General features: G+C 53.3%; 1 protein-coding gene across 21 annotated transcripts in view; it reads right to left on the bottom strand.

Moving 5' to 3' along the window:
- Positions 1-22,682, bottom strand: part of Nfasc (neurofascin) — a 175,800-nt gene that overhangs the window by 30,454 nt on the left and 122,664 nt on the right. For 12 of the 21 annotated variants that reach the window (XM_015483786.2, XM_048809569.1, XM_048809571.1 and 9 more), the window contains 17 exons: positions 21,180-21,291; positions 20,587-20,771; positions 19,109-19,240; positions 16,173-16,316; positions 15,455-15,566; positions 14,926-15,092; positions 14,330-14,477; positions 13,204-13,328; positions 12,282-12,326; positions 10,965-11,066; positions 10,291-10,488; positions 9,233-9,303; positions 7,714-7,936; positions 5,815-5,930; positions 3,513-3,717; positions 2,315-2,437; positions 1,107-1,280 (listed from right to left, as the gene is read on the bottom strand). In XM_015483786.2, the coding sequence (XP_015339272.1) occupies positions 1,107-1,280; positions 2,315-2,437; positions 3,513-3,717; positions 5,815-5,930; positions 7,714-7,936; positions 9,233-9,303; positions 10,291-10,488; positions 10,965-11,066; positions 12,282-12,326; positions 13,204-13,328; positions 14,330-14,477; positions 14,926-15,092; positions 15,455-15,566; positions 16,173-16,316; positions 19,109-19,240; positions 20,587-20,771; positions 21,180-21,291 (2,382 nt within the window). Of the gene's footprint in view, positions 1-1,106; positions 1,281-2,314; positions 2,438-3,512; positions 3,718-5,814; positions 5,931-7,713; positions 7,937-9,232; positions 9,304-10,290; positions 10,489-10,964; positions 11,067-12,281; positions 12,327-13,203; positions 13,329-14,329; positions 14,478-14,925; positions 15,093-15,454; positions 15,567-16,172; positions 16,317-19,108; positions 19,241-20,586; positions 20,772-21,179; positions 21,292-22,405; positions 22,621-22,682 lie in introns of those variants that run through there. The other 9 variants (XM_048809570.1, XM_048809583.1, XM_048809582.1 and 6 more) reach the window with 4 other exon arrangements.

The raw sequence follows: 22,682 nt of genomic DNA on the forward strand, positions 1-22,682 counted from the left end.
AGGGCCTGGCAGCCCCAGCAGGAAGTATGATGCTGTCCTGGGCAGGGGAGGGGAGGGGCTCAGCAGACCCTGTTTAGGCCAGGGTCAGGCCGGGACCCGAGCCTTCTGAGGACAACACTAGACATGACAGTATGTCAGCCTCAGAGTGCCTACTCACATCACCTCTTCTTTGGAGTCACCCCTTGCAGAAGGACCCTCTCCTTTGCTTGCGCTCCTTTTCTTTAGATACACAATCAGATATTATCGTGGATTCCTCTAGATGGTATGGATTTCAAGTTACTTTTGTGCAGTCTGGCATGGCACGTTATGGGTGTTCAAGAAATTATGGTTGCATAGACAATTGTACCTCTGGAGAGGTCCCTTTTCACAGGGGCCTGCCAACACCCAGGCTTTATGGGGTCTGGCATCCCTGGGCGGTTCCCATTCTGGCCAGTACGTGTGTGGGTGAGCCTGGAGCCCCCTCTAGTGGAGTCTTGAGGCAGGTGCAACTTGGGCAGGGATGCTTTGCACCAGGACCCAGGAGCTGAGCTCATTTGTTCTTTGTGAAGAGGGTGTGGGACAGGGTGCTTCCCATCTCTCCCTCCTCTCTGCAGTCAGACAACTTAGCTGCAGCTCTGCACAGGACTGGGCAACTGGCTTCAATCTTGGTGCTTTCCCCTTCCTCTTTGGCCCCACTGGTCCTTGGAAAGGAAGGCCTGTCCCAGAGTTTTCCTGGGGCACCCTCCATAATAGTCCTTCCTCTCCAAATAGGTAATTAGTTTCACTATTCTTTGGAGTTCATTAGCATATTTATTTCCAACAGGCTTTCCCTCCTCTCCTCCTCTCCACTCATATTCTCTTTCTTATTCCTCTACAAGGAGGAAAGATGGTGGATGTTAAATAGCTGAGCAAGTCAAGGCCAAGTGGGGCCCAGATTTGACCACAAGTCTAAGGAGATCAGTTTTCCAGATACAGCGCCAGGCCACTCTGTCAACATGTAGGACAGGTTGTCTCCTACTGGGGGTTTGGGGACTTGTGGTCTTGCTTCCTCTTGGTCTCAGTTTGTTTTTCTAGGCATCTGAGTTAGCTGGGGTCTTTTACCCCAAGGACCACCACAACAGACCTACCTTCATTCGGGGGCGCTGGAGACTCCTCTGTGACTGCTTCCCCAGAGCCCACCTGCGTCCTGGCGCTGAGGGTAAAGCGGTAGCGTGACACAGGGTCGGCTCTCTGCATGGAGAACTTGGTCTGATTGGGAGAGAAGTTTTCCACCATCTGCTTTCCTACTTTAGTTCCATTAACTGAGGAGAGAGAGGTAGAATAGAAGATGAGCAATGCTTACCGTGATGGTTTATGTAATCTGCACCTATAAGAACCCAGTCTTAATTTTCTGGAAAGGGAACTGGCGGCCCTGCTTGGTGATCTTCAAAGTGTGGTTTGGAGGCAGAGAGGTTTGGTTTCATCCTGGACTACACCCCAGTGCTGCTTCACCCGCCCTACTGTCTCTAGCTCACTGCAAAGGCATGTGGCTGATTCTGGAAGATTCAGTTTATAATTCCCAAGAGATACAAACCTCTTGAGTGCCTCTCTTCTGTTTAAACAGAGCTGGGGCCAATTCACAGGGCTTCTGACTGTTCCCGCCTCCTTTATGAAAAGCGTGTTCAATATGCCTCGAGGATGAAGGGTCAGGTCCAGAGATGGATTCAGAACAGCACCCAAGCACACAGCTGGCTGTTGCAATTGTTAACAACACAACATCCAGCCCTTTGTGTGCTTCCCAGGGAGAAACAGCATCGCCTCCAGTAGAAGACTGCATGATTTTCAAGTGCAATGACATTGCTATCCCTGCCTGGTGACGTTGAGCTCTTGAGGTGAGGTCTTCCTGACCGGGTCCTGATTTAATTTACTCCAGTCACTTGGCTGCTCATATATGGCCACCTTATCTTAAATGACACCTTCTTATCATATCTCCAGGGGGTCTGTGGACTCCTATGAACACACACTTCACGGCAGCTTATTGGGTAAGGAACTCTCTCTCCTAGACCTATAGGTGTTGGGGACAAGTTCCTAAGGGCTGGGGTGGTCTCCCTCATTAGATGAGTTCCCTTCACCTCACCTGTCGGGTAAGAAGTTCCCTGCAGCAGATCTGTGCATGGAGAGCAGGGATTGGGTCTCACCTGCCTCCTGTAATCCCTTCCAGAACTTTCTCCTTGGCCCCTCCATCCTCCCAAAAGGCCTCTGTACTCAGCCTTCCTATCTCAATTCCTTAGGAAAAGTAGTAAGAATGGATTCTGACTCCCAGATTATCACAGAGAAAGAGAGGGGCAGGACATACAGGCCACGTATTTGAGGGTGTATCCAATCAGGATCCCATTGGGGTGTTCCGGATGATCCCACTCCAGGTTGATTGTCTCCAGGTTGGGCTGCCGGACTCGGAAACGCCTGGGGGCACTGGGTACTTGGGGAAGGAGGAGGGAGCAGGGGAGATAAGGGGAGGGGGAGGGAGGATGAGGAAGATAAAAAAACAAAGCACAAGTATGAAAGCCTTGACCTTGGGCAGCCAGGGTGCTGGAAGGAACCCTAGGGGCCAGAGCCCACTGCCCCATCCAGGATATTGTTTCGCCCAAGGGTGAGGACAAGTGCGCTCGACTCTGCTGTTGAAATGGGGAGCCATGAGTCTGGATTTCAGCACACATTAGGCTCCAGTCCCGCAAAGATACCAAACCAGGCAGAGCCATTCCCAGGCAGGGAGCCTACTGCAGCTGATCTGTAGGAAGGGTGCAGTTCCTGGTCCTCAGTACCAGGTCCAGGTTTCTGACCCAAGAAGGCTGGGTTCATGGGTGAGGAGAAAGAAACCCAGGATGCAGCACCTGGGAAGGGCGGGAGTGACGGGCCAAGGTGCATGATGAAAACAAACCAAGACAGCGGGAAAGACAGGAATAAAGAAAACAAGAGGGAAGAACAAAGAAGAGAAAGGAGGAACAGAAGAAGAAAAATGGGGAATATGAAGAAGGCAAAGCAAATGCACAGTGGAAGGAGGCCTGGTAGGAATGGAGAGATGAGCCAGCTCGTCCCAGGCTGTCTGCCACCCGGGGACTGGATCCAGACGCAGGCTGCAGGAGGGAGGGGCTGCCCCGGGGCCTCCACACTTAGGCCGGCTCTCAGTGACTGTGAGCGTCTTGGGTGCTGGTGAGCAAGTGGTCCAGGTGGCCAGGATGCTCATGCTCCTTCTGCCTGGGCAGGTGTTGGGAAAGCCCTGGCCTCGCAGTGCCCTTGGGTCCATCTGCAGAGTCCATCTGCAGTCACTTCAGTTGACCACACCAGGCTTCTCTTGAGACACACCCTCTCATCAGGGTAGGCCACCTCCGTGATGTGGGAGTGGCGGAGCTGCTCAGCCAGCAGACCATCAGCTCCTCGAGGCCACGCAGGTCACCTTGTGCTGTCCTGGGTGGAGCCATGTGGAGCTGCTCTGGGTCCTCTGAGGTGTGCGGACCTTGTTCTGCCCACCCCGAAGAGTGGCAGGGCAGACCTACCTCCTTCTGGGGTAGTAAACTCCTTGGTTTCGCTGCGGGGCCCGTCGCCTCTCCCATTGACCACAACCATCTCCAGCTTGTAGTTACTGTAGGGGAAGAGGCGGGACACCACACCCCGGGGGCGGTCTCCAGGGAAGCTGGCCTGCTGTCTCTTCTGGGATACCCACAGGTTCTTCAGCAAGCTGCTCTCCCTCCAGTAGTAGGCCTTCGGGACAGAGGCAGGCAGGTGAGGGCTCAGGCCTCAGAGCGGGTTAGTGGTTAGTGTGGTGGTAGTGACCGGTCTTCCCTTTGCTTGCCACAGGTTCCAAGTCCCCAATGGCCTCATCAGTTCCACAGAGGCCTGGGGAAGCAACCTTAGAGTCCCCACTCACGGGCCACCATGAATATGAATTTATGTTGAACAAGAAGTAGGGTTTCACTCAATTTCTGAGCCATGCCATTTGGGGGAATGGGTGAATTGGCCAAACTTATATCTAGGCTGCCTCACTGGGAGATTTATTTCCAACTTGGGTAACATGTTGCTCAAGGAATCTGTGCCAGAACCACAAGAGGAGCTGGGGGTCCAGGCAGGGAACGTTCTGCTCGTGCTTGAAGACCACATCACCTCGAGTTAGATTAGTAGAGTTTAGATCGCAGCAGGCAGGAACCGACAAAGAGCAGGTTAAACCTGGAAATCTGAATGTGAGCAGAGGAGGATTTAATCCTTTGAATTCAAATGGTTTCTTTCCGTGTTGTTTGAAGGCTTTAGGGAGGAGATGGGCAGGTGTCCGAGAGACAGCTGCAGGTCCAAGTCAGTGGGGCGCGGGGTGGCAGGGCTTGGATGGGGCAGGATGGCTAAGGAAGGTGGTAGCGTTGGAAGGTGCAGCGGAAGTCTTATTAACAGCAGGTAAGAAGGCACAGGTCAGGCTGTCACAGCAGTGCCACCCAGGCTGCCCACAGCAAAGTAAGGAGGAAGTCCAGACTTAGGGGGACCTGATGGGAGCTTTAGCCAGATAAATATGCAGCAGGAAAGGGAAGGGTGCAAGTCGATGGTCAGGGAGGAGCTCATTCTCCTGGGAATGTCATCTTGCTTTCCTACCCGACCTGCCAAATTCATTTCCCAGGAAGAGACTGAGCCCTTCTGCCTGTCCCCAACTGTCCAACAGCCAACTCTTGAGGACCTCTGGGGAACCCAGAGTTGGCTGTGACAACAGGGAGGGCACTTGCACCCTTTCAGTGGCTTTGCCTGTTAGTGCTGACTTTCCAAGACCAGGCTGGGCAAGGCAGGGGGCCACCGGGAGGGGAGGGGTGTAGCTCAGCGGTGCCTCAACACTGCACACGGAGACACCTGTGTCCACTCACACATGTGACAGATACAGGTGCCGTGCGGTGTCAACCGAGACCTGCCATCCTTCATGGGATTTTCTGCTCAGTAGAGCTTCTCAGCACATCTTTTGCAAGACACATCTGGGTATGTGTGTACAGTCATAAGCCACCTGACAATGTTTCGGTCAGTGAAGGGCCTCATGTGTGATGACGTCCCCCTGAGGTGATGATGGAGCTGGCAGGGTACCATCACCTAGTGATGTCCTAGCTATTGCAGCTCTCTCTCCCGTGTCTGTGGGGATGCTGGGGTAAAAGAATTGACTGCCAGCCAGGCACCTGAAAGTGCAGTACAAAGGACTGATAAGGAGCACACACCGCTGTTACCTTATGTATTTACCATGCTAGCCTTTTTATCATTATTTTATACTTTTTATTTATTTATTTTTATTTATTAAAAGAAAGTTGATTGTAAAATAGCAGCCACGTTACACTGGCAAGAGCGCTTTCAGACACCTCCTATTTTTTGCGTTCCTTTGTTGCGTTAAGAGGCCATACTGAGAGTCTCACCTATACCATCTGGGTTTGTGCAAGTACTGAACGATGCTGGCACAATGACAAGATTGCCTAATGACACATTTCTTAGAACATATCCTGTTGTCAAGTGACATATGACTGAGTGTATATATATATATATATATTTTTTTTTCTGGATGTATTTTTAGCTGTAGTTGGACATAATATCTTTATTTTATTTATTTATTTCTATGTGGTGCTGAGGATTGAACCCAGGGCCTCACACATGCTAGGTGAGTGCTCTACCGCTGAGCCACAATCTGAGCCCCTCTGGATGTATTTTTGAGCAGCTAATCTTTAATCAACTTTAGGTCCAACAGACAGCCCCAGGACCCCTTCCAAATAGTCTATGCCCCGCCTCCGCTATGCCCTTGCCCTGGTTATTGTGCGAGTGTTAGGTGGAGTCGGGAGCCAGCTTCCTCACTCTGTACTCCCTGAGCTGGCCCTGGACCGTGTCGGAGTAGACGCGGTTCCACTGAAGGCTGATGGCTGTGCTGTTCAGGACTCGGATTTTAACTTCGGTGGGTGCAGCCCTGGGATCTGCAATGTGTTGGGACAGAGAGCAAGTTATACAGGCAGGGCTGGCCTGGGACTCTAGGTCTGGACACTGGGTACTGAGGGAGGGCAAGGACTATGGTTCCTCCATCAGACTACACTTGGAGGAGCAGGAGAAGAAGGCTCAGGCTGGGAGGGACTCTGTCTCTATGTCTAGAGAGCAACTATTTGTGAGGCTCATGTGCTGGGCTCATCTGCCCCTCTGTTCCATTCTCCACCTTCCCCCACCTGCTCCGGGGCCTGGGAGGCCATGCTTCTGGAGCATATCAGCTGAGCTCCTTGTTCTTGGGCTTCTGGATGAGTCTGGCCAATAGGAGGTGCCAACAGGAGGTCCCAGAGCAGGAGGAAAGGGAGGGTGGCTTCCTCTTTGCTGGGCTGCAGATTTGCAGCACTGTACTCTCGTACCCAAGCTCCTGAGGGTGGGGTCCTTGAGAGTCATGGTGACTCCTTCATCCCCTGTGCCATCAAGGCTCAGAGTGGCAAAATGGCTTCCTGATGTTGCTAGTCTCCAAGGAGGTTCACATACCTTGCTGTTGGCCCCTAATCCTGTCCCTCATAATCAGTAGTTCCTTTGGGGGTGTGCATCTGTTTTCTACCAGCAAGAAATGTTGCCACAGACTGGAGGTGACCTCACCTCAGTCGGGAAGGGAGTCTGATCCTGCAGCCCCTTGGAAAGGCAGGACCACTCCTTTGCCTCTATTCTCTGCTACACAAGGAAGTCTGTCCCGCCCCCTCTAATCTGCCAGAGCACAAGCCCTAGTGCAGACAACACAGTGGAAACCCTGTGGTGGTCTACGAAGCCCATGACCGGAAGCTGCCCAGTTCACACTTACCAAGCAGCAGGCCCCACTGGACTCCTCTCTGGAAGTGTGTGCCACCCTCTGCTCATCTCCGGTGGGTCTGATCCAACATGTCCCTAGGGCTCAGCCCTCACTTCTCTCCACTGCACTGCTGGAGGACCACTGGCCCTACGCTGGGCCTAGCACCACTCCTGCTGGGTCCACTTCCTCAGGACTGTCCTTCCTCCCTCCCTCCTGCTCACCCCATTCCACCTCCATGCGCTCAGATCCGACACTGACCAAACTGCAGCATGAGCCCGGAGGAGACTCCACTGATCCTCTGCTTTGCTTGGGAGCCAGCAGGACTGATGTGCTGTGTCCAGAGAGGCACCAACCTTCTTCATACCTGTCTAGAATCTGGATTTACCCAGCACCAACTCCAAAGAACTCTCTTTATGCTCAATTCCAAGAGCTGGGAGCAGCCCTGGGAATGCTGGCAGCTGGCTGATCTAAAACATTCAGGTCTGTAGACTTCCCCATCCCTCAAGGCCTGCCCTGCCTGTGGGGAGAATCTGGCCCTTGGCCTGCCTCCTCAGAGGTGTTCACTCTAGTTCTTTGGGAGAGTCCTCAAGTCTTTCCATGGCATGTCCACACAGCAGCCTGGCTGGGGATCTGGAGACCTGGGTTCGATTTTGAAGCCCGACATTTGCTATCATATACTGCTGGCTGTCTCTTGAGGGCCTCAGCTTTCTCATCCGTAAAATGTGAGAGCTGGAATAAGTGAGGACAGGAGGTAATCCCAACTCGCGTTTGATGGTGGCATTTCCACTCCTGATGTCATTGGGTGCCTGCATGATCTGGGCCACTACAGGGTTTTTCTACTTCCTGGGAACCAGCTGCCCTCCCACAACCCACCTCAAGGTTCCTGGCCTCAAGGGGGCCGGTCCGGGAGGGTCCTGCTGGGGAGGGGAGAGGGGGCAGGTACTCACAATCTTCTCCGGAGTACCCGATGACAGTGTCGGGCTCGGGGGCCTTCCCAAAGTCATTTTCAGCCTGGACCCGGATCTCATAGGGCACATAGACAGGGGTCTGCCCCACCACATAGCGAGAGCCCCACACTGTGACGTTGTTCCAGGTCTCTCGAGTCTCTCTCCGCCGCCACTTGACAATGTAGCGCAGGTTGGGGCCAAAGGCAGAGGTGGCATTCATGGGCTGTGCAGGGAGAGAAAGATGGGCAGGCAGGGTGGAGAGGGTGCAGGTGAGGAGCCTGGTCCCCTCCTATGCCAAGCACCCTTCCTGGCCGACCTGGGTCAGGAGAGAGCACACCCCTCCCCTCCAGAGCTCCCCCAAAGACAGGAGTCCTAGAGATTCTGCAGCATGTTGATTGTCTGTGACAAAACCCTTCCCTGAGACTCAGTCACTCTGACTCTGAGAGTCACCACATTTGCAGGCACAAAGGGAGTGAGAGCTTTATTGTCAACAGAAGTCATCCTAGGACGGAAGCAGCAAGAAACAGGATCTCCAGAGTGAGAAAGGGACACGTGGGTTTAACCGTGCCTGTCCCCTGCTGATGAACTTGAAATTACAAAACTGACTTTAGATCCACCAAATCCAGGTGCCCGTCCTGACCTTCCCAACAGATAAGGGTTCTTTAAACATGGGTGGCACCCTTTCTTTATTCTCTAAGGACCTGGTCCAGGAATCAGGTTCCCAGAGCCTGCCATGCAGAGCAGGAGGCCCAGGAGTCCTGAACCTGGGTCCAGCCTAGAGCTGTTGCTGCTGGAGATGAGCCCTCAGGGAGGCAGGGAGGATCACCATTCCCAGCGCAGGGACATCCTATTTGCATTGCAGGGGGCAGAAGCTCAGAGTTGCTCATGTTTCAGCAGCTACATCTTTATCCCCCAAACTGGGAAGCCATTTAAAAAAAATCATTTTGAGATCACATATCTCGATTTGGGGTTTGAAAATGCAGTCAGTGAGTCAAGATAAAGATAGTACTTGACTATCCTGAGCTGGTCAAGGAGTGGGAGTCTTTGGAATCACCTAGTCCATGCTGTGGTTAGAAGAGGGCTTAACACCCTGCACCTTAGATGCTGGTCTCCCCTGCACATCTACCCGCGGCCAAGACTCAGAACACATCAGAGCTCGATGCTGAGGTTTCATCTAGATCTTTCCTACAGTCTAACTCGAGTCCTTCCTTCTTCAAAAGAAACCCATTTGATCTTGCTGGCATTCTCTGTGAGTCTTCCTGGACTGGCGGTCTACAGGACTTGGTCACCTGTGCTCCTGACTCTGCTTTGAAATCTTGCTCCCAGACACTTGTCCTGTTTGGTTTCTGGATGCTCAACTCAGAGAGGAGCTTGGTTTCTCAGAGAAGAGCGGCTGCCAACACCGGCTCTATCTTCTGAACCACACTCTGGTCTCAGGGGGATGGAGAAGGGGCTGCCAGGTGCACATGGCCAGGTGAGCTGGCTCATCAAGGACGGGGGCGTTGGGAGAGGTTCTTACTGTCCACGTGATTTCCATATTGTTCTTTCTGGTTCCTTCTCCCTTTACATCACTGGGGTTGGACTCAGGAGCTGGAACCAAACAGACACAAAGTTCACGTCTAACTTGTTGCCTCACCAGGGCTCAGAAAGCCACCCCCCTCCCCTCCCCCCCCCCCCACTGGTCCCTTCTTCATCCTGGCTTTTCTCAGCCTCTGTATACACTGAACTCACTCCGTCTTTTTCTCGTGTATGATATGCCTTCCTAGCTAAGGCTTAAACTCCTAAAGCAGAGCTATTTCTTTTAAATTTAATCCCTTATCAGACTGCAATTAGCATAAGGCTTTCCACACTGCGGGTGGTCAATAAGCCAATTCAATGCAGATTATCCTGTTCATGGATTATCCACTTAAACATGTTTCACACCAGATTGCTTTATCCCCAGCATTTAACATTTTGGGGGGAGCATCTCCAACCTCTATGAGCCGGTGAGATTTCAGAAATCTAAACGTTACCCAAGTGCAATAGGAAAAGAAATCGGATCTAACAGTGGGTTATATATTTGTGCCACACATCTTTGCCATAGCTCTCCCACTGTGAGTGGATGATCAAGAATCACTAATATTAATAATCAAAGGAGCAGTTAATATTCACTGTGTGCTTACAACACTCCGGGTATCACAGGAAGCACGTGACATGCCTTTTCTATTTTCTGGGTAGCTTAACCACTGAGCCACATCCCGAACCCTTTCTTATATTTTATTTAGAGACAGGGTCTCACTGAGCTGCTTAGGGCCTCGCAAAGTGGCTGAGGCTGGCTTTGAATTTGCCATCCTCCTGCCTCAGCCTCCTGAGCGGTTGGGGTTCCAGGCATGCCTGGCTTGACATACATTTTCTAATGAGGGCCTCACCATAGCTCCAGGAGGCAGGTGTTATTATTATTCTGTTTCACAGATAAGGAAGCTGAACCTTGGAGAGGTCAAGTAACTCGTCCAAGTTCACGGGGCTGGGAACTGGGGAACTCAGTCTGTACTGAGAGCACCGGGCCCTGGCCGTCTTGGGGAGCCCTCAAGTACTCACGTGCTCCACTGGTTCGGTAGCGCTCGGATGGGAGGCTGGGGTGGCTGCTCCCGACCTCGTTCACAGCAATGACCCGGAACTGGTAGTTGACATATGGGGACAGTTGGAGGAGAGCTGAGTTGACACTGCCTGGGAACTTGGAATGGTCATGCCAGACCCCTGGTTGGAACTGGTCCTCTTCAAACTGGACGACATAGTCTGAGTGGGCAGGGAGGACGGAGCTGTTTCAGGAGCTGAGTCAGCAATGTCCTGCTTTAAAAACACCTCTTTCTTGCCTCCCATTAATCCCTATCCTCTCCCAGGTGGACAGTGGTACATGGAGAATCCTTCCCAGGTCATGGAAGGGAGCCAGGGCCCACGCCAAGTGGGCAGAGGTGGGACCAGACACCAGGGAACCTCTTGGTTCAAGGCTGTTACCTGCCCTCTTTTCTTTTGGTGAGGTGCTAGGGTCTGAACCCAAGGTCTCACACATGCTAGGCCAGCACTCTACCACAGAGCTACACTCCCAGCCCCTTATTTTGAGACACGGTCTTGCTAAATTGCCCAATCTGGCCTCAAACTTGGGATCCTCCTGCCCTGGTCTCCCAAGTAGCTGGGATGACAGGCATGCTCTGCTGCACCTGAGACCAGTTCTCTTTTCTGGCTTTGGAGAGCGCGCAGGGCCCTGGGCTGACCTGTGATGGGGCTGTTGTTATCATCCCCCGGGATCCAGGTCAGCCTCACACTCCTCTCGGCCAGGTCGGTAAGCTCCAGGTCCCGGGGTCGGTCTGGCCGTCCTGGTAGCAGAGGAAGAAGACACCACGCAGGCCTCCTGAGTGACAGCCAGCCCCTCCTTGTGGGGGTCCCGGCCCTGGACAGGTCCCTGATGGACTTAGGGTCTCTGCAACCAATGGGATCCAATTCCCCAACCCTGGAGGGCCAGCATGGGGACCATCCCATTTCCTCCGGGGGCCAAAGAAGAACAAAGAGGAGATTTCAAGTTCTACCCGTCCCCCCAACATCAAAGGATATGAGCAAGGAAATAAAGAGGCTCATGCAGGGCACAGAGAGAACCAGGACCAACCCATCCCGTTTCTGCAGACATTCATGGAGAAGGCTGTCCTTTCACCCAGCCGCGGCCACATTTAGGAAGGTTGATGAGGAAGTGCAGGGTTCTGTCTCTTTTTCTCACAATAATTACCCTCTGCTCTGTGTGCCAGGGCTCAGAGGGGACCAGAGCCCAGGAGGGGTGAGCTGGGCAGGGCAGACAGGTTAGGGAAGTGGGGAGGACACAAAGAAAGAAGACTGGCAGGGAGGTGATGGAAACTTGGTCTAGAAGTTTCAGTGATAACATGTGGCACAGAGGAGCCCCAAAGGCTTCCAGACAGGATGTGGGCAGCACCTCCTGGGGCTCACTCTCCCTGGGATTGCTTTAGTGGGATGAGCACCATCTTGCATGGGGATAAAGCCATCCAGCGACTGGTGGGGAACAGGCAAGATCCCCCCAACCCTGCCATCTTGGCTCCCTGAGCCAGCTATTGCCATATTTTGGCTGGTTATAGGAAGAAGCTGGAAGATGTGTCACGTGAGCCCTCATTAATGTGTGTGCACAGATGTGTCCAGATTGTGAGTGGATATACAGTAGCAGGTGTGGGAGAACTTATAAAATGAAGGGCCCACAGGCAGCAGTGGGTTTTCCGACTTTAAACACTTCTGAGACCAAGCTGGGGGAGGACGAGCCACCCTGAAGGAGAGGTGAGGGTGGCCAGAGGTAAGAGAAGAGGGGAAAGTGGCAGCCAAGAGCTTCTGAGCTCAGCTGGCCAAGGATCGCAGAGCTGGGCTGGATATCGGATAATGGAGGCAGGGGGACGTGGACATGGAAAGGAGGCCACGTGTGGAGGGCCAGGATCCCCAGCAGCCATCCTTTCCTGAGGCACCCTCTGCTTCCCAGACTCCACTCTGGAGGGGCCTAGAAGGGGCACTGGTGAGGGCCCCTGATTAGTAAGAATTACCTTTGGGCAGGGCAGCCAAACGGTTAGTTGGAGTGGCCTGATCAGCTGCAACGGTAAGACAGGTTATCCAGGTTAGCAGGTTATCAGGGTTAAGGGTGTTCTGGAAGGATGGGCATGGGCAGCAGAGGCTCGACCAGCTGCCCCTGGCTGAGGTGTTCAGGCATGGTTTCCTCATCCCTGTCATGGCGGCTCCCCACCCCCCCACTCTCATCGAGGTCAACTGCGTGTCCTCCATGGCTGGGGGTGGAACCTGTGCTTCCTACCCGCCCCAGTCCCATCAATGTTTCAGCACCCACCACCACCAGCAAAGGTGCTCCTCCACTGTGGGACAGGAATACACTCTGATTATGGTGGGAGGATGTCCAAAGAAGAGGTCAGAGGTGATGAGGGCCAGCAGAGATCTACTTCCCTGGATGGGAGAGGCCACTTGCCCTTGGTTTACGATGACTTAGTATTTACTGTCCAGTTGGACACAAGGATAGGAAGAGATGGCATCACCTTGCTGAGTGTGTAGCATGCTCTGAAATGCCACCAAAATCCAGGAGCAGCATGGGTGTGGGGAGGGCTAGCAGAGGTTACTGAAAGGCAAACCCAGCGTGGCTTTAGAGCTGGGTCATTTTAATGCACTTAGTGGTGTGACATTAGCTGTAAGAGGTGACCAGGGTCATGAGGAGAAGCCCCCTCTGCACTTCTCTCTGTCACCCCAGCACCCTGCCATTGAGGTTCAGGGGAATTAGTATCCAAACTGTCCATCACAGCTCTTTCCCAAGGTAGCAGCTTCCTCAACCTGAGACCAGAAGGTGATACAGTACCACGCTGACCACAGGTGTCACCCACAGAACTGCTGGGGCCCACTGCTTCTCTGGCTGCTGGGGAGCAGGAAGGAGGGGACATCAGTGCTGGTGCAGGTGGCAGCATTTACCCAGCACGGTGAGGTAGGCCTTGGCCAGATCTTGGTCCAGCTCCGTGCTGGCGACGCACGTGTAACTGCCCTGGTCCCGCTCTGCCACGCCGAAGATGGTCAGCGAGTCGTCTTCCTTCTTCATCCTGCAAGGTACCAAGGGGAGCAGGGGTGGGCGCCGGGCACTGCCACTGCTCTCTCCCTGCTGCAGGGTATGAGGAGGAAGGAAGAGGGGGACAGCAAGGCCCGGCTGGGCGGCCACGGCTGCTGCCAGGACTGTGGGGCTCTGCCTCCATGCGTTGCAAGAGGCAGGGTCTCAGAGTCACGGAAGCACTCATGGCATTCCACAGAGGGGGAGAGGACGTGGGTGGAGCTACTGAGCTCTGTCCACTGCTCTCCTAGTCCACACCTGGCCTATCTCTGTGCGTCCCTGTGCTGCACAGCCCTCCTACATCAGGGTGGCATTAGGCCCCTGAACACCCATAGGTGTCCTCCTCTTCTTGGAGCTTTGTCTCCTTTGCACCCAGGCTTCTGGAGGCCTCTCCCCACCACCCTGCTCCTCTGAACTGTCCCCTGCAAAGGGAGGAGGCACCTAGAGCAGGACAGGATTGTAAGCTGTCAGCATCCACTGACCCTGTCTCTAAATAAAATACAAAATAGGGCTGGGGATGTGACTCAGTGGTCGATCGGCCCCTGAGTTCAATCCCTGGTACTCCCTTACCCCTCAAAAGAAAAAAACCACACCCAAACAAAACAAAACAAAAAACCCTGCCACTTATTGCAATGGACATAGTGGGCTGGGGCCAGTGCTGCCCTCTACTGGAGAACAGGAGCACTGCAAACAGGGCTGAAAGGTTAGAGGCTGGGATTCAGAAGAGACAAGACAGGGAGGGGGGAAAGGAGAAAGAAAAGGAGTGAGGGAGAGAAGAAATGAAGAAGGGGGAAGGGAGAGAAAAGAGGAGAGAGAAGCAGGGAGCCAATGGGAGAGGAAGAAGGGTGTGGGGGAGGGGTCTCCCCCAAGGACAGGGAATCACCAAGGCCATCTCCCCCTCCTCAGTAGCTCCTTGGTGACAAGCATAACATTAGCAAGTGAAGACAAAATGCCCCTCTAACTAAGAGCAGGAGGAGAGAAGGGAGGAACAGAAACCTGTTTCCAATATAGAGCGGCTCATCATCCTTCAGCCAGGAGACGGTGAGCTTCAGGGAGGGGTCGTGCTTCACGCGACACTCCAGCTGTACTGTGGTGCCCCTCTTGACAACCTGGTCCTCGGGCATCCGGTAGATCCTGGTGGGATCTGTGGAGATGTCCAGGGTGCTCACGGTTGGCCAGTCCTCGGCCCACCACCCCCATGTGGACAGACAGTGTGGCATGCCTGACCTTGAGGCCTCGGATCGGGCCACTGAAGGTGGTGGGAATAGTATGCACTTGTAAGAAAGGAGGAGGGGGTCCAGTGTGGGCAATCAAACAATCCCCCCAAATCCTTTCCTTCTGACTCAAGAACACAGATGTAATTTCTGGTGGTTGCAGAGAGCTGGTGTGAAGAGCAGGCTTCCTGTCCCCATGCCCTTTGCACCAGGCTGAAGTAAGCCCACTCAGTTGTCAGCACCCGGGTCAGCTGGAAGCCCAGGAGAGGGTGTGCAGAGGTGCGCTGAGGAGCCCGCTCGGGCTGAAACACCACATGCGGGTAACCGTGAGCACAGCTTTTCCTCCTCACTCCGAGCCCCTCCCTACTAACTCTTTACCTTTGACCTCCAGGCGGACTTGGTTTTCCGCTTTGCCCAGGATGTTGGTGGCCACACAGGTGTAGATGCCTTGGTCCTCTTTGCGGATCATCTTAATTTCCAGACTGCCATTCTCATAGACATGGTAATTGCCACCATCCAGGTTGCTTCCTTGCCCATTCTTAAACCTCACAACAGAGCAGCGGAACAGAGCATCTGAGAAGGGACCGGCCGGGGGAGCAGGGCAGCCACCAGCTGGGAGAGATGGCGGTGGCAGCGGAGGGAGCCCCAGGCTAGGAGCCTGGGCCCAAAGCCTTGCAGGGTCTGCTTCCCATTGCCTGGCAGCCCTGGAAACTCTCGGCCCCTCTCTGGGCCTTGGGCTCCTTCTCTATAAAAGAAGTGGGTTGACCCAGACCAGATGACCTGCCATGTTCCTCCCAGCTTTGACCCTTTAAGTTTCCCAGGTCTTGCTGAATACCTAGTATGGGCTGGAGGGGACTCAGAAAGGTGAGAGAGATGACCTCTGCTGCAGAGGTCTCCTGGGACTTACCATCGCAGTGTGGGAATGGGAGACCCAAAGAACGGGCAGTCCAGCCGTGTCCGGTTGTAAAGAATAACTCTAATGAACTGGTTCCGGGGTGACAGCATCCGAGGTGGGACATCTGAAATTCCCAGAGAACCGATCTTGGGTGTGGAGCCCCACTCTTCCACTCCTTCCTTGGTCCCATCTCTACGTGCCTTCTCCTTACAGCAGCTTTCGAGGAACTCACGACACTTTCCTCTATCAACATCTCCTCCTTCTAGAGGCTCCTAGAAGCCTCTAAGGATTAGGTGAGGAGGGAGTAAGCTAATACACCTGCCACACTCGTCGACCCTACAGCTTGACCAGTTTCTGCGAAGTTTCCTTGAGTTATTCAGTAGGATCTGCAGCTGCCCCTCTGCAGCCCTGAGGCACCTGGAAGCTCCCCATTTCCACTGCCCTCTTCCCACTGGGGGTGCAGCAAACATTCTCAGAACCACGTCCCAGCTGGGACCCAAGGGGAACTCACAGACTCACCCTCCCTCATCCGGGGAATGGGGGGGGATCAACGCTGACTTCTCTGATGAATTAACTGCTCCTGTCCAGCTCTGTGGAGTGCATGCTTCCCCCACCCCTCATCCTCTTACCCTGCCCAGCCTGGCTGATCTCCAGAAAAAAGTGCACCCCATGACATGACCAGGCCCCGGGGAGCCTCCACTGTGGGTGAGCAGAGGTGGGGACAGCTCACCCAGCACACTGACGAAGGCGTTGGCCAGGAGGTAGCCGTGCTCGTTGGAGGTGTTGCACTGGTACACGGCCCTGCTGCTGATCTGGGTGTCTCGGAAGATGATGGTGTCACCTGCCACTTCTCGGTTGGGGTTGGGTGGTGCCGCTACAGATAAGACAGAGATGCTCCTCGTGAGATTTGGAAATGGGTGGAGCAAGGGCACTGGGAGTCTGTCCAGGGCTTCTGAGCATCACTGGGGTGACGTGGAAGAGGGATCCCTGGATGGGACTAAGAAGACATGGCTTCTGACCTCATCATGGCTGAGCCCTGTGACCTTGACTCTCCTATAGAGGCTTCTCCATCCATCCAGCGGTAACACATAGCCCTGCTTACCCCAAATAACAGCTGGGCAGGTGTGCTGGAGAATATAAGCTTTGGGAACAGAACTCACACTCCAACCCTTTCATGTTCAGTTTTCTGGTCTGCAGTATGGAAATAACACATTGCCTGGCGGGTTTTTGTGAAGGTAGCCTGAGATGTATATGTGTATAAAGAAGCAGCGCTCTAGCAATGCTGATGATTATTATTGCTGTTATCATTTAATTTCAACACACATATACTTAGGTATGCTTTGAAAAGGATAAAGCCATTCACAAATGGACAGGAACTACCACTTCCCATCCCCTAAGAGGGGCATCTCCAAACACGCACAAAGTTAAACCCATCAGCAAACTGAAAGTCTTTCTGTTTGCAAAGGCCTCAGGTCTTCCCAGACACAGTACGTTCCTGCCCACAGTTCTCCAGATTTTGCTGGCTTGGGGTGCAGAGAGCAGAGGCTGGGGAGTAGCTGTGGTCTTGATCCTGTTGACAATGGCTCTGGGGCCTGGACAAATCAACAAATGTTTCTGGGCCTCATTTCCCTTACTTCTAAAATGAACTAAGCATTACTCCCATCATTCCCCTACTTTAAAGAAGAATAAGATAAAAAAGAATAAAAATCAGCTATAAAAGTGAAAGTTTTCTAGGAATGTAAATAATGGCCATTTCTCTCTCTCTCTCTTTGGTACTGGGGAAACCCAGAACCTTACACATGTTAGGTAAGCACTGAGCTATGTCCCCAGCCCCTTTTAAAATTCCATATTGAGATAGGGCCGTGCTAAGTTGCCCAGGCTACTTTTGAACTTTCGATCCTCCTGCCTCAGCCTCCCAAGTAGCTGGGGTCACAGGCATGCACCACCGTGACACCTTTCTGATCTTTAACCACTAGAGCTTTCTGGACTAGAGAGCAATGACTTGGCTTGCAGAATCCATGAGCTCATTCAGGACCACTGAGATCTACAAGGGAAGCAGGCAGAGGAGGCTGTAGGAGTCTGGCCCCAGGGGCGCCACTCCACAGACAGCGAGTCTGGGCCCAGAGCTGGGGAATCAGCAGAAGGTAAATAAAGACAAGGTCAGCATCCTTATGAGCCAGTCCCAGCCCCACTCAGCAAATGGGCACCAAGGGAGGCCATGCCAGAACCCGAATGCCTCTTTGCAGGCCATTCTCAGGAAGCCAACTCTCTTCCCAGTCACTCCTCTTGGGAACTCCCTGGAGAGGGTGAAAGGTGACGTTTTGGGGGCAGTCTTGGGCTGCATTTATATAATAGTGCTGTGGAACCTAGTGTCACTGCCTGTCTTGCCCTCAAATGCTTTAAGGACAGAGAGGGCCATGGGGGACAGGCTGTGTCCGTCTTTGCTTGTGACCAGGGCAATGAGACTTCTTAGGCTGGTGCAGGGGTACAGCCTCACGGGAACCCACAGCTTCCCTGCTGACTAGCCTAGCGATCCGGGATCCTTCCCTGCACCAACCAGAACCTTGATTCCTCACCTTTAATGTGTGAAATGAAAAGAGATAAGAGGGTGCAGCACCCAGTCCAGACACACAATGTCTACAGGGGTTTAGCTTGCCTGTCCACCTGTCCCCTCTGCCTCTCCCCCTGCTCCTGTCAGCTGCTGCTCCCGAGTCAGATTCGGAGTTCTCAGCCCCACCTGGTTGCTATCACTGCTTTAGTTTCCTCTGACTCCTTACAGAAAGCAATGACTGGATATTTTTAAAAAAGTAAAAGCAACTGGCCAGGTGTGGTGGTACACGCCTGTAATCCCAGCAGCTCGGGAGGCTGAGGCAGGAGGACCGCGAGTTCAAAGCCAGCCTCTGCAAAAGCAAGGTGCTAAGCAACTCAGTGAGACCCTGTCTCTCAATAAAACATGCAATAGGGCTGGGGAGGTGGCTCAGTGGTTGAGTGCCTCTGAGCTTAATCCCCAGTACTCCCCCCACACACACACACAAAAGGAAAACCAACTGAAGAGAATATGATGTGCAAATATGACCAAGATGACCAGCTGGAAGGGACCCTGGAGTTCCCGCTCTGCCCATCTCAGTAGGACTAAAATTTCCCAAAGTTTATGCCTACTCAGTAACTGCATCTGTGTAACTCTCCTGTCACTGGGGAAAGTTCTTCCTCATATCCAACATAGTCTTTCACATTTTCATATACCTTGCCTCTTATTTTGCCCTTATCAGAGATGGGACTTGATTAACCAATGACAAGGGGCTCCTGGACTCCCCTCTATGTTCCATGTCCTGGATGTCACTCACAGCTGAACCTTCAGAGATGAAGCTGCAGTTCCCAAACCCTAACTGGGACCCTGTAGTGGATATGGGGCAGAAAGCAAAAATTTAAGAAAAACCCATGAAATCCCCTAAACATGGGAAATAATCATGGGGCTCCCGTTCTCTCTTGTAAACAGATAAGGCAGGTTTTTTGCCTCTCCAGATGTCCAAACAGGCTGCAGGGACAGCCAATGGATTACTCTTTCCCTCCACTTCTACAGCATCCGGGCTGGCCTGCAGGGAGGGGGCTGTGGAACCTCGGACAGGCCAGGCAGGAGCACTGGGCGCGCACTAACTTGCTACTCACATTGCAAAGGTTCCCCATTCACCATCCACTGGACAGTGGGCTTGGGGTTCCCATTGGCTCGACACACCAGCCTCCCATCCTCACCAGGAGCCAGAATCAGGTTCTTGGGTTCATCCAGCCAGTAGGGAGCAGCTGGAAGACAAGGCGGGTACAGGCAGGGGGAGTTAGCCGGCAGGGGCAGGCAGGAGACACCAGGTGGGAGCCCTGAAGGAAGGCAGGAGCTGGAGGCCCAGCTGCAGGGCTGCACCACCTGCCCCAGGTGCACTATGACTGCAGTGGCGCGGCCCAGCCTGCATGTGGTGGGCTTGGCTGCACCAGCCAATTCATCTATAGGAGTTCACAGAATAGTACTTCTCATGAGAATCCCTGGAGCACTTTTAAAAACCCATCAGGACAATCTAATGGCTGCTGGGGTTCATTTTAGGCTACCAGACCATATTCCTCAGGGGAGGCTCAAGTGGCAATGCTTTTAGAGATCACTCATATTTATGATGTGCACCCAAGGGTTTGATCCACTGCCCTGGGTTTGTCCCTCTGTATTTCTGTTGTTGCCAAGTCAGACCGTTTAGGAAAGGCCTTGTGTTCTTTCAGGCACTGCACTTTGGTGAGAGCAGTTCTGAGTAGTTGGCCACCCCTTTCAATTGTTTGGACAATTTTGAGAATGAGGGCATGTGTGGATTTTTGTGAGCAAGAGGATCTTTGCATTAGATTCTCAAAGATCTTTTCATCCTCCCCACTCCCCGATGCTAACAACCTCCTAGTCTGTTTGTGGGGCTGAAGCCAAGCCAGAGTCATGAGATCCACTAACTGTGTGCTAAGAAAGGTCTTGTTCTCTGGCCTCCGATCTCATCATTCCAATCATCCATGCAGCCCAGGGCTGAGAACTGACTCCTGCAGCCCACCGCCCGTGGCTGGGCTCCATGAAGACAGGTGCTCTACTGCCTGCAATAGCTCAGGCGGGCCATCTCTGTTTTTAGGAGCGGGAATTAATTTAAAATAAAAATAATAATTTTGACTACAATGTGACTCTCCCTTCTTAAAAAGAAGCACAGCATTATGCACAGATACACAGACAAGCACAGGCTAAGACGACACGTCACAAACGGGAATGCAAAACGAAAGAAAGAAAAGGCTCTGGGAATGATCCAAATGGGCCATGGGAGGAAAGTCACCTGCTGAGGGAGCCCCGGCGCCAGGGAGAGTTGGTGATGGTCCAGGTGGATCCCCTTCCCTCAACCCCCACTGCACATGCGTGCATGCACACATGTGCACACACACACACACAAGCACTATGCATGCAGACAAGCCCCACATCCAGGGAATGGCAACTCCTGTGGCAGGTCATAATTGCCACTAACCAGTGCACTGACGGTTCCCCACTCACCCTGCCCCACCCCCGCAACCACCCTCAGAGGGAAGGGTGGTCATGGTGTTCAGGGTTGGCAAAATAATCATAATGAGAAATACACACAACGTACCCTTCACTCTCACCGAGATCGTGTGCCGGATGCTGCCCATCTTGTTGGAGGCCAGGCAGAAATACTCCCCAGAGTCTTCCTCGGACACATTGGTGATACGCAGAGCCTTGTTAAAGTTCTCAAACTTGGCCTTGTCAGATGGGAGGTCCCCACCTTTCTTGTACCACGCGATGTCTGGTGTTGGGCTAGTAAAGGAACCAAGCAAGAAATAGAGAAATCGTCATTAAACATGACCCTTGCCTTCCAGAGAGCCTGGAACAACTGGTGTCCTAAAAGGAGGGTACATGTCCACTAAGAGCTGATCCTTCCCATTCAGAGGAGGATGCAATGTTCCTGAGAGCTCAAGGGACTTAGCTGAAATCTTAAAGCACACGTGGGATGCCTGACCATCTCCTTTTCTCCTTTTCCGAAACAGGGATGGCAGAATGACTACACAGATGGAGTGACTACGATCTGTCAAGCTCTGCTCACTGTTTGTCCCCACTTTCGCTACACTAATGGTATGTCCCCCACAGAGGCAAGAAGAGAACATGGACAGACTCCCGTCCCATCCTCCAGAAGGTGGCTGGAAGTGGGGTGCCAATTGTACGTACACCCCAGAAGCGATGCACTCTAGCAGGAGGTCCATGCCGCGGAGCACCATCTGACTGCTGGAGGTACCCTGGGGATACATGAAGCTGGGTGTTCTCTCTGCAACTCCTCGGGCTGAAACAGGATGGAACAAGCTCCTGTGAGCCTTCTGCCCAGAGGGCTGACCTGGGTCGGCCAAAGCTGTCGGGCTAGAGAAATGTCACCACACCCCCTGCTGGATCCTCCCCGCCCAAACCACCCCAAGGACCAGGGCATCACTGAGAGGTTAGGAAGCTCTGGCTCCTCAGCCCCACCAGCACATTGTGTGACCAGCTCTAAGTTCTGAAAGGATCTGCCAAGAGGAGCCCATCTTCCCCAGCCCAGGAAACCTCCCCTTCCCTGGGGAGGGGGCTGACTGAACAGCGAGAGGTCCACTCCTGGAGCATCTTGTGTTGAAATCCCAGAGGCCACTGCGGGTAGCCCCCAGGGCAGGCCATCTCAGCAGTAGTCCTTCCTCCCCAGACTGGGAGGTGGGAGAAAGAGGAGGCATGAACTGGGGCCACAGGACAGACACACTGCTCTCTGGGACCCTGAAGACAAGGAGCTGGGACGAAGCCACAAAGCCCCAGATAAACAGTCAGACATGCAGGGAGGGGTTATTAATGGCTTAGCAAGGACATGGAGAGAATTAATGAGCAGAGATGACAGGAGATCACTCTGAGGCCAACACCATTCTGCCTCCCCACTAATGACTTTGGAAGGGGGCTTTGGGGGGGGATGTTAATTGCACGTGAGATACTGGGGGGAGGGGGAGAGGCAGCCTGAATGGACAACTAGGCTGGGACAGCCAGGGGTCTGAAATCAACGAAATTCACACACATTTTAAAGGCCACGTGGCTCACAGATTGACATTATCAGGAAGCTGGTTTCCCTGTGGAAGGGGTCAGGCTGGCGTGGGTGCATCCACAGAGTGGGCCCCATCTGACCTGCGCCCTTGCCCCTCCCCCACAGCTCTTTGTGCGGTTCTCTGGAGATGGGTAAGATGGAGAGAAAAGAGCAAGGATTTCCCAATCAGGCAGCCCCAAGGCAAAAGGGACACGGGAGGAGGGACCCTCTGCCCCAAGGTGTGTGATTATAAAGGAGCTATAAGCTGAGCCTGCACCTGGGTTGAATGGATCTTAGGCTTGTTTGGGAAGTGGGAGGTGGGGGGACGGCAGAGCTGCCCAGAGCTGGGAGCCCCCAGAGATGCCTGGACTGAGAACAAAGGCATCCATCCTGGGGCTTAACTGGCACTGGCAGAGTGAGGATAGATGGCGGGCGCCTCTGTCTCTGTATAATTGGTGCTTCCTAATGGAGCTTTCCGGGGTAGCCATTGCCTGGCTGGACCAGGGGGCTTCCTGTCCTAGAAGTGTTCAGCTTCTCTCCATTAGCCACTGGGGAGTGAATCTTGTAGGGTTGGCTTTTAATTTATCTTTCTGTCAAGGGAAAAAAGGATGACACATATCCTGAGGTACTGAGGCTGCTGG

Source organism: Marmota marmota, unplaced genomic scaffold (assembly GCF_001458135.2).
Source record: "Marmota marmota marmota unplaced genomic scaffold, marMar, whole genome shotgun sequence".
Lineage (NCBI taxonomy): Eukaryota > Metazoa > Chordata > Mammalia > Rodentia > Sciuridae > Marmota > Marmota marmota.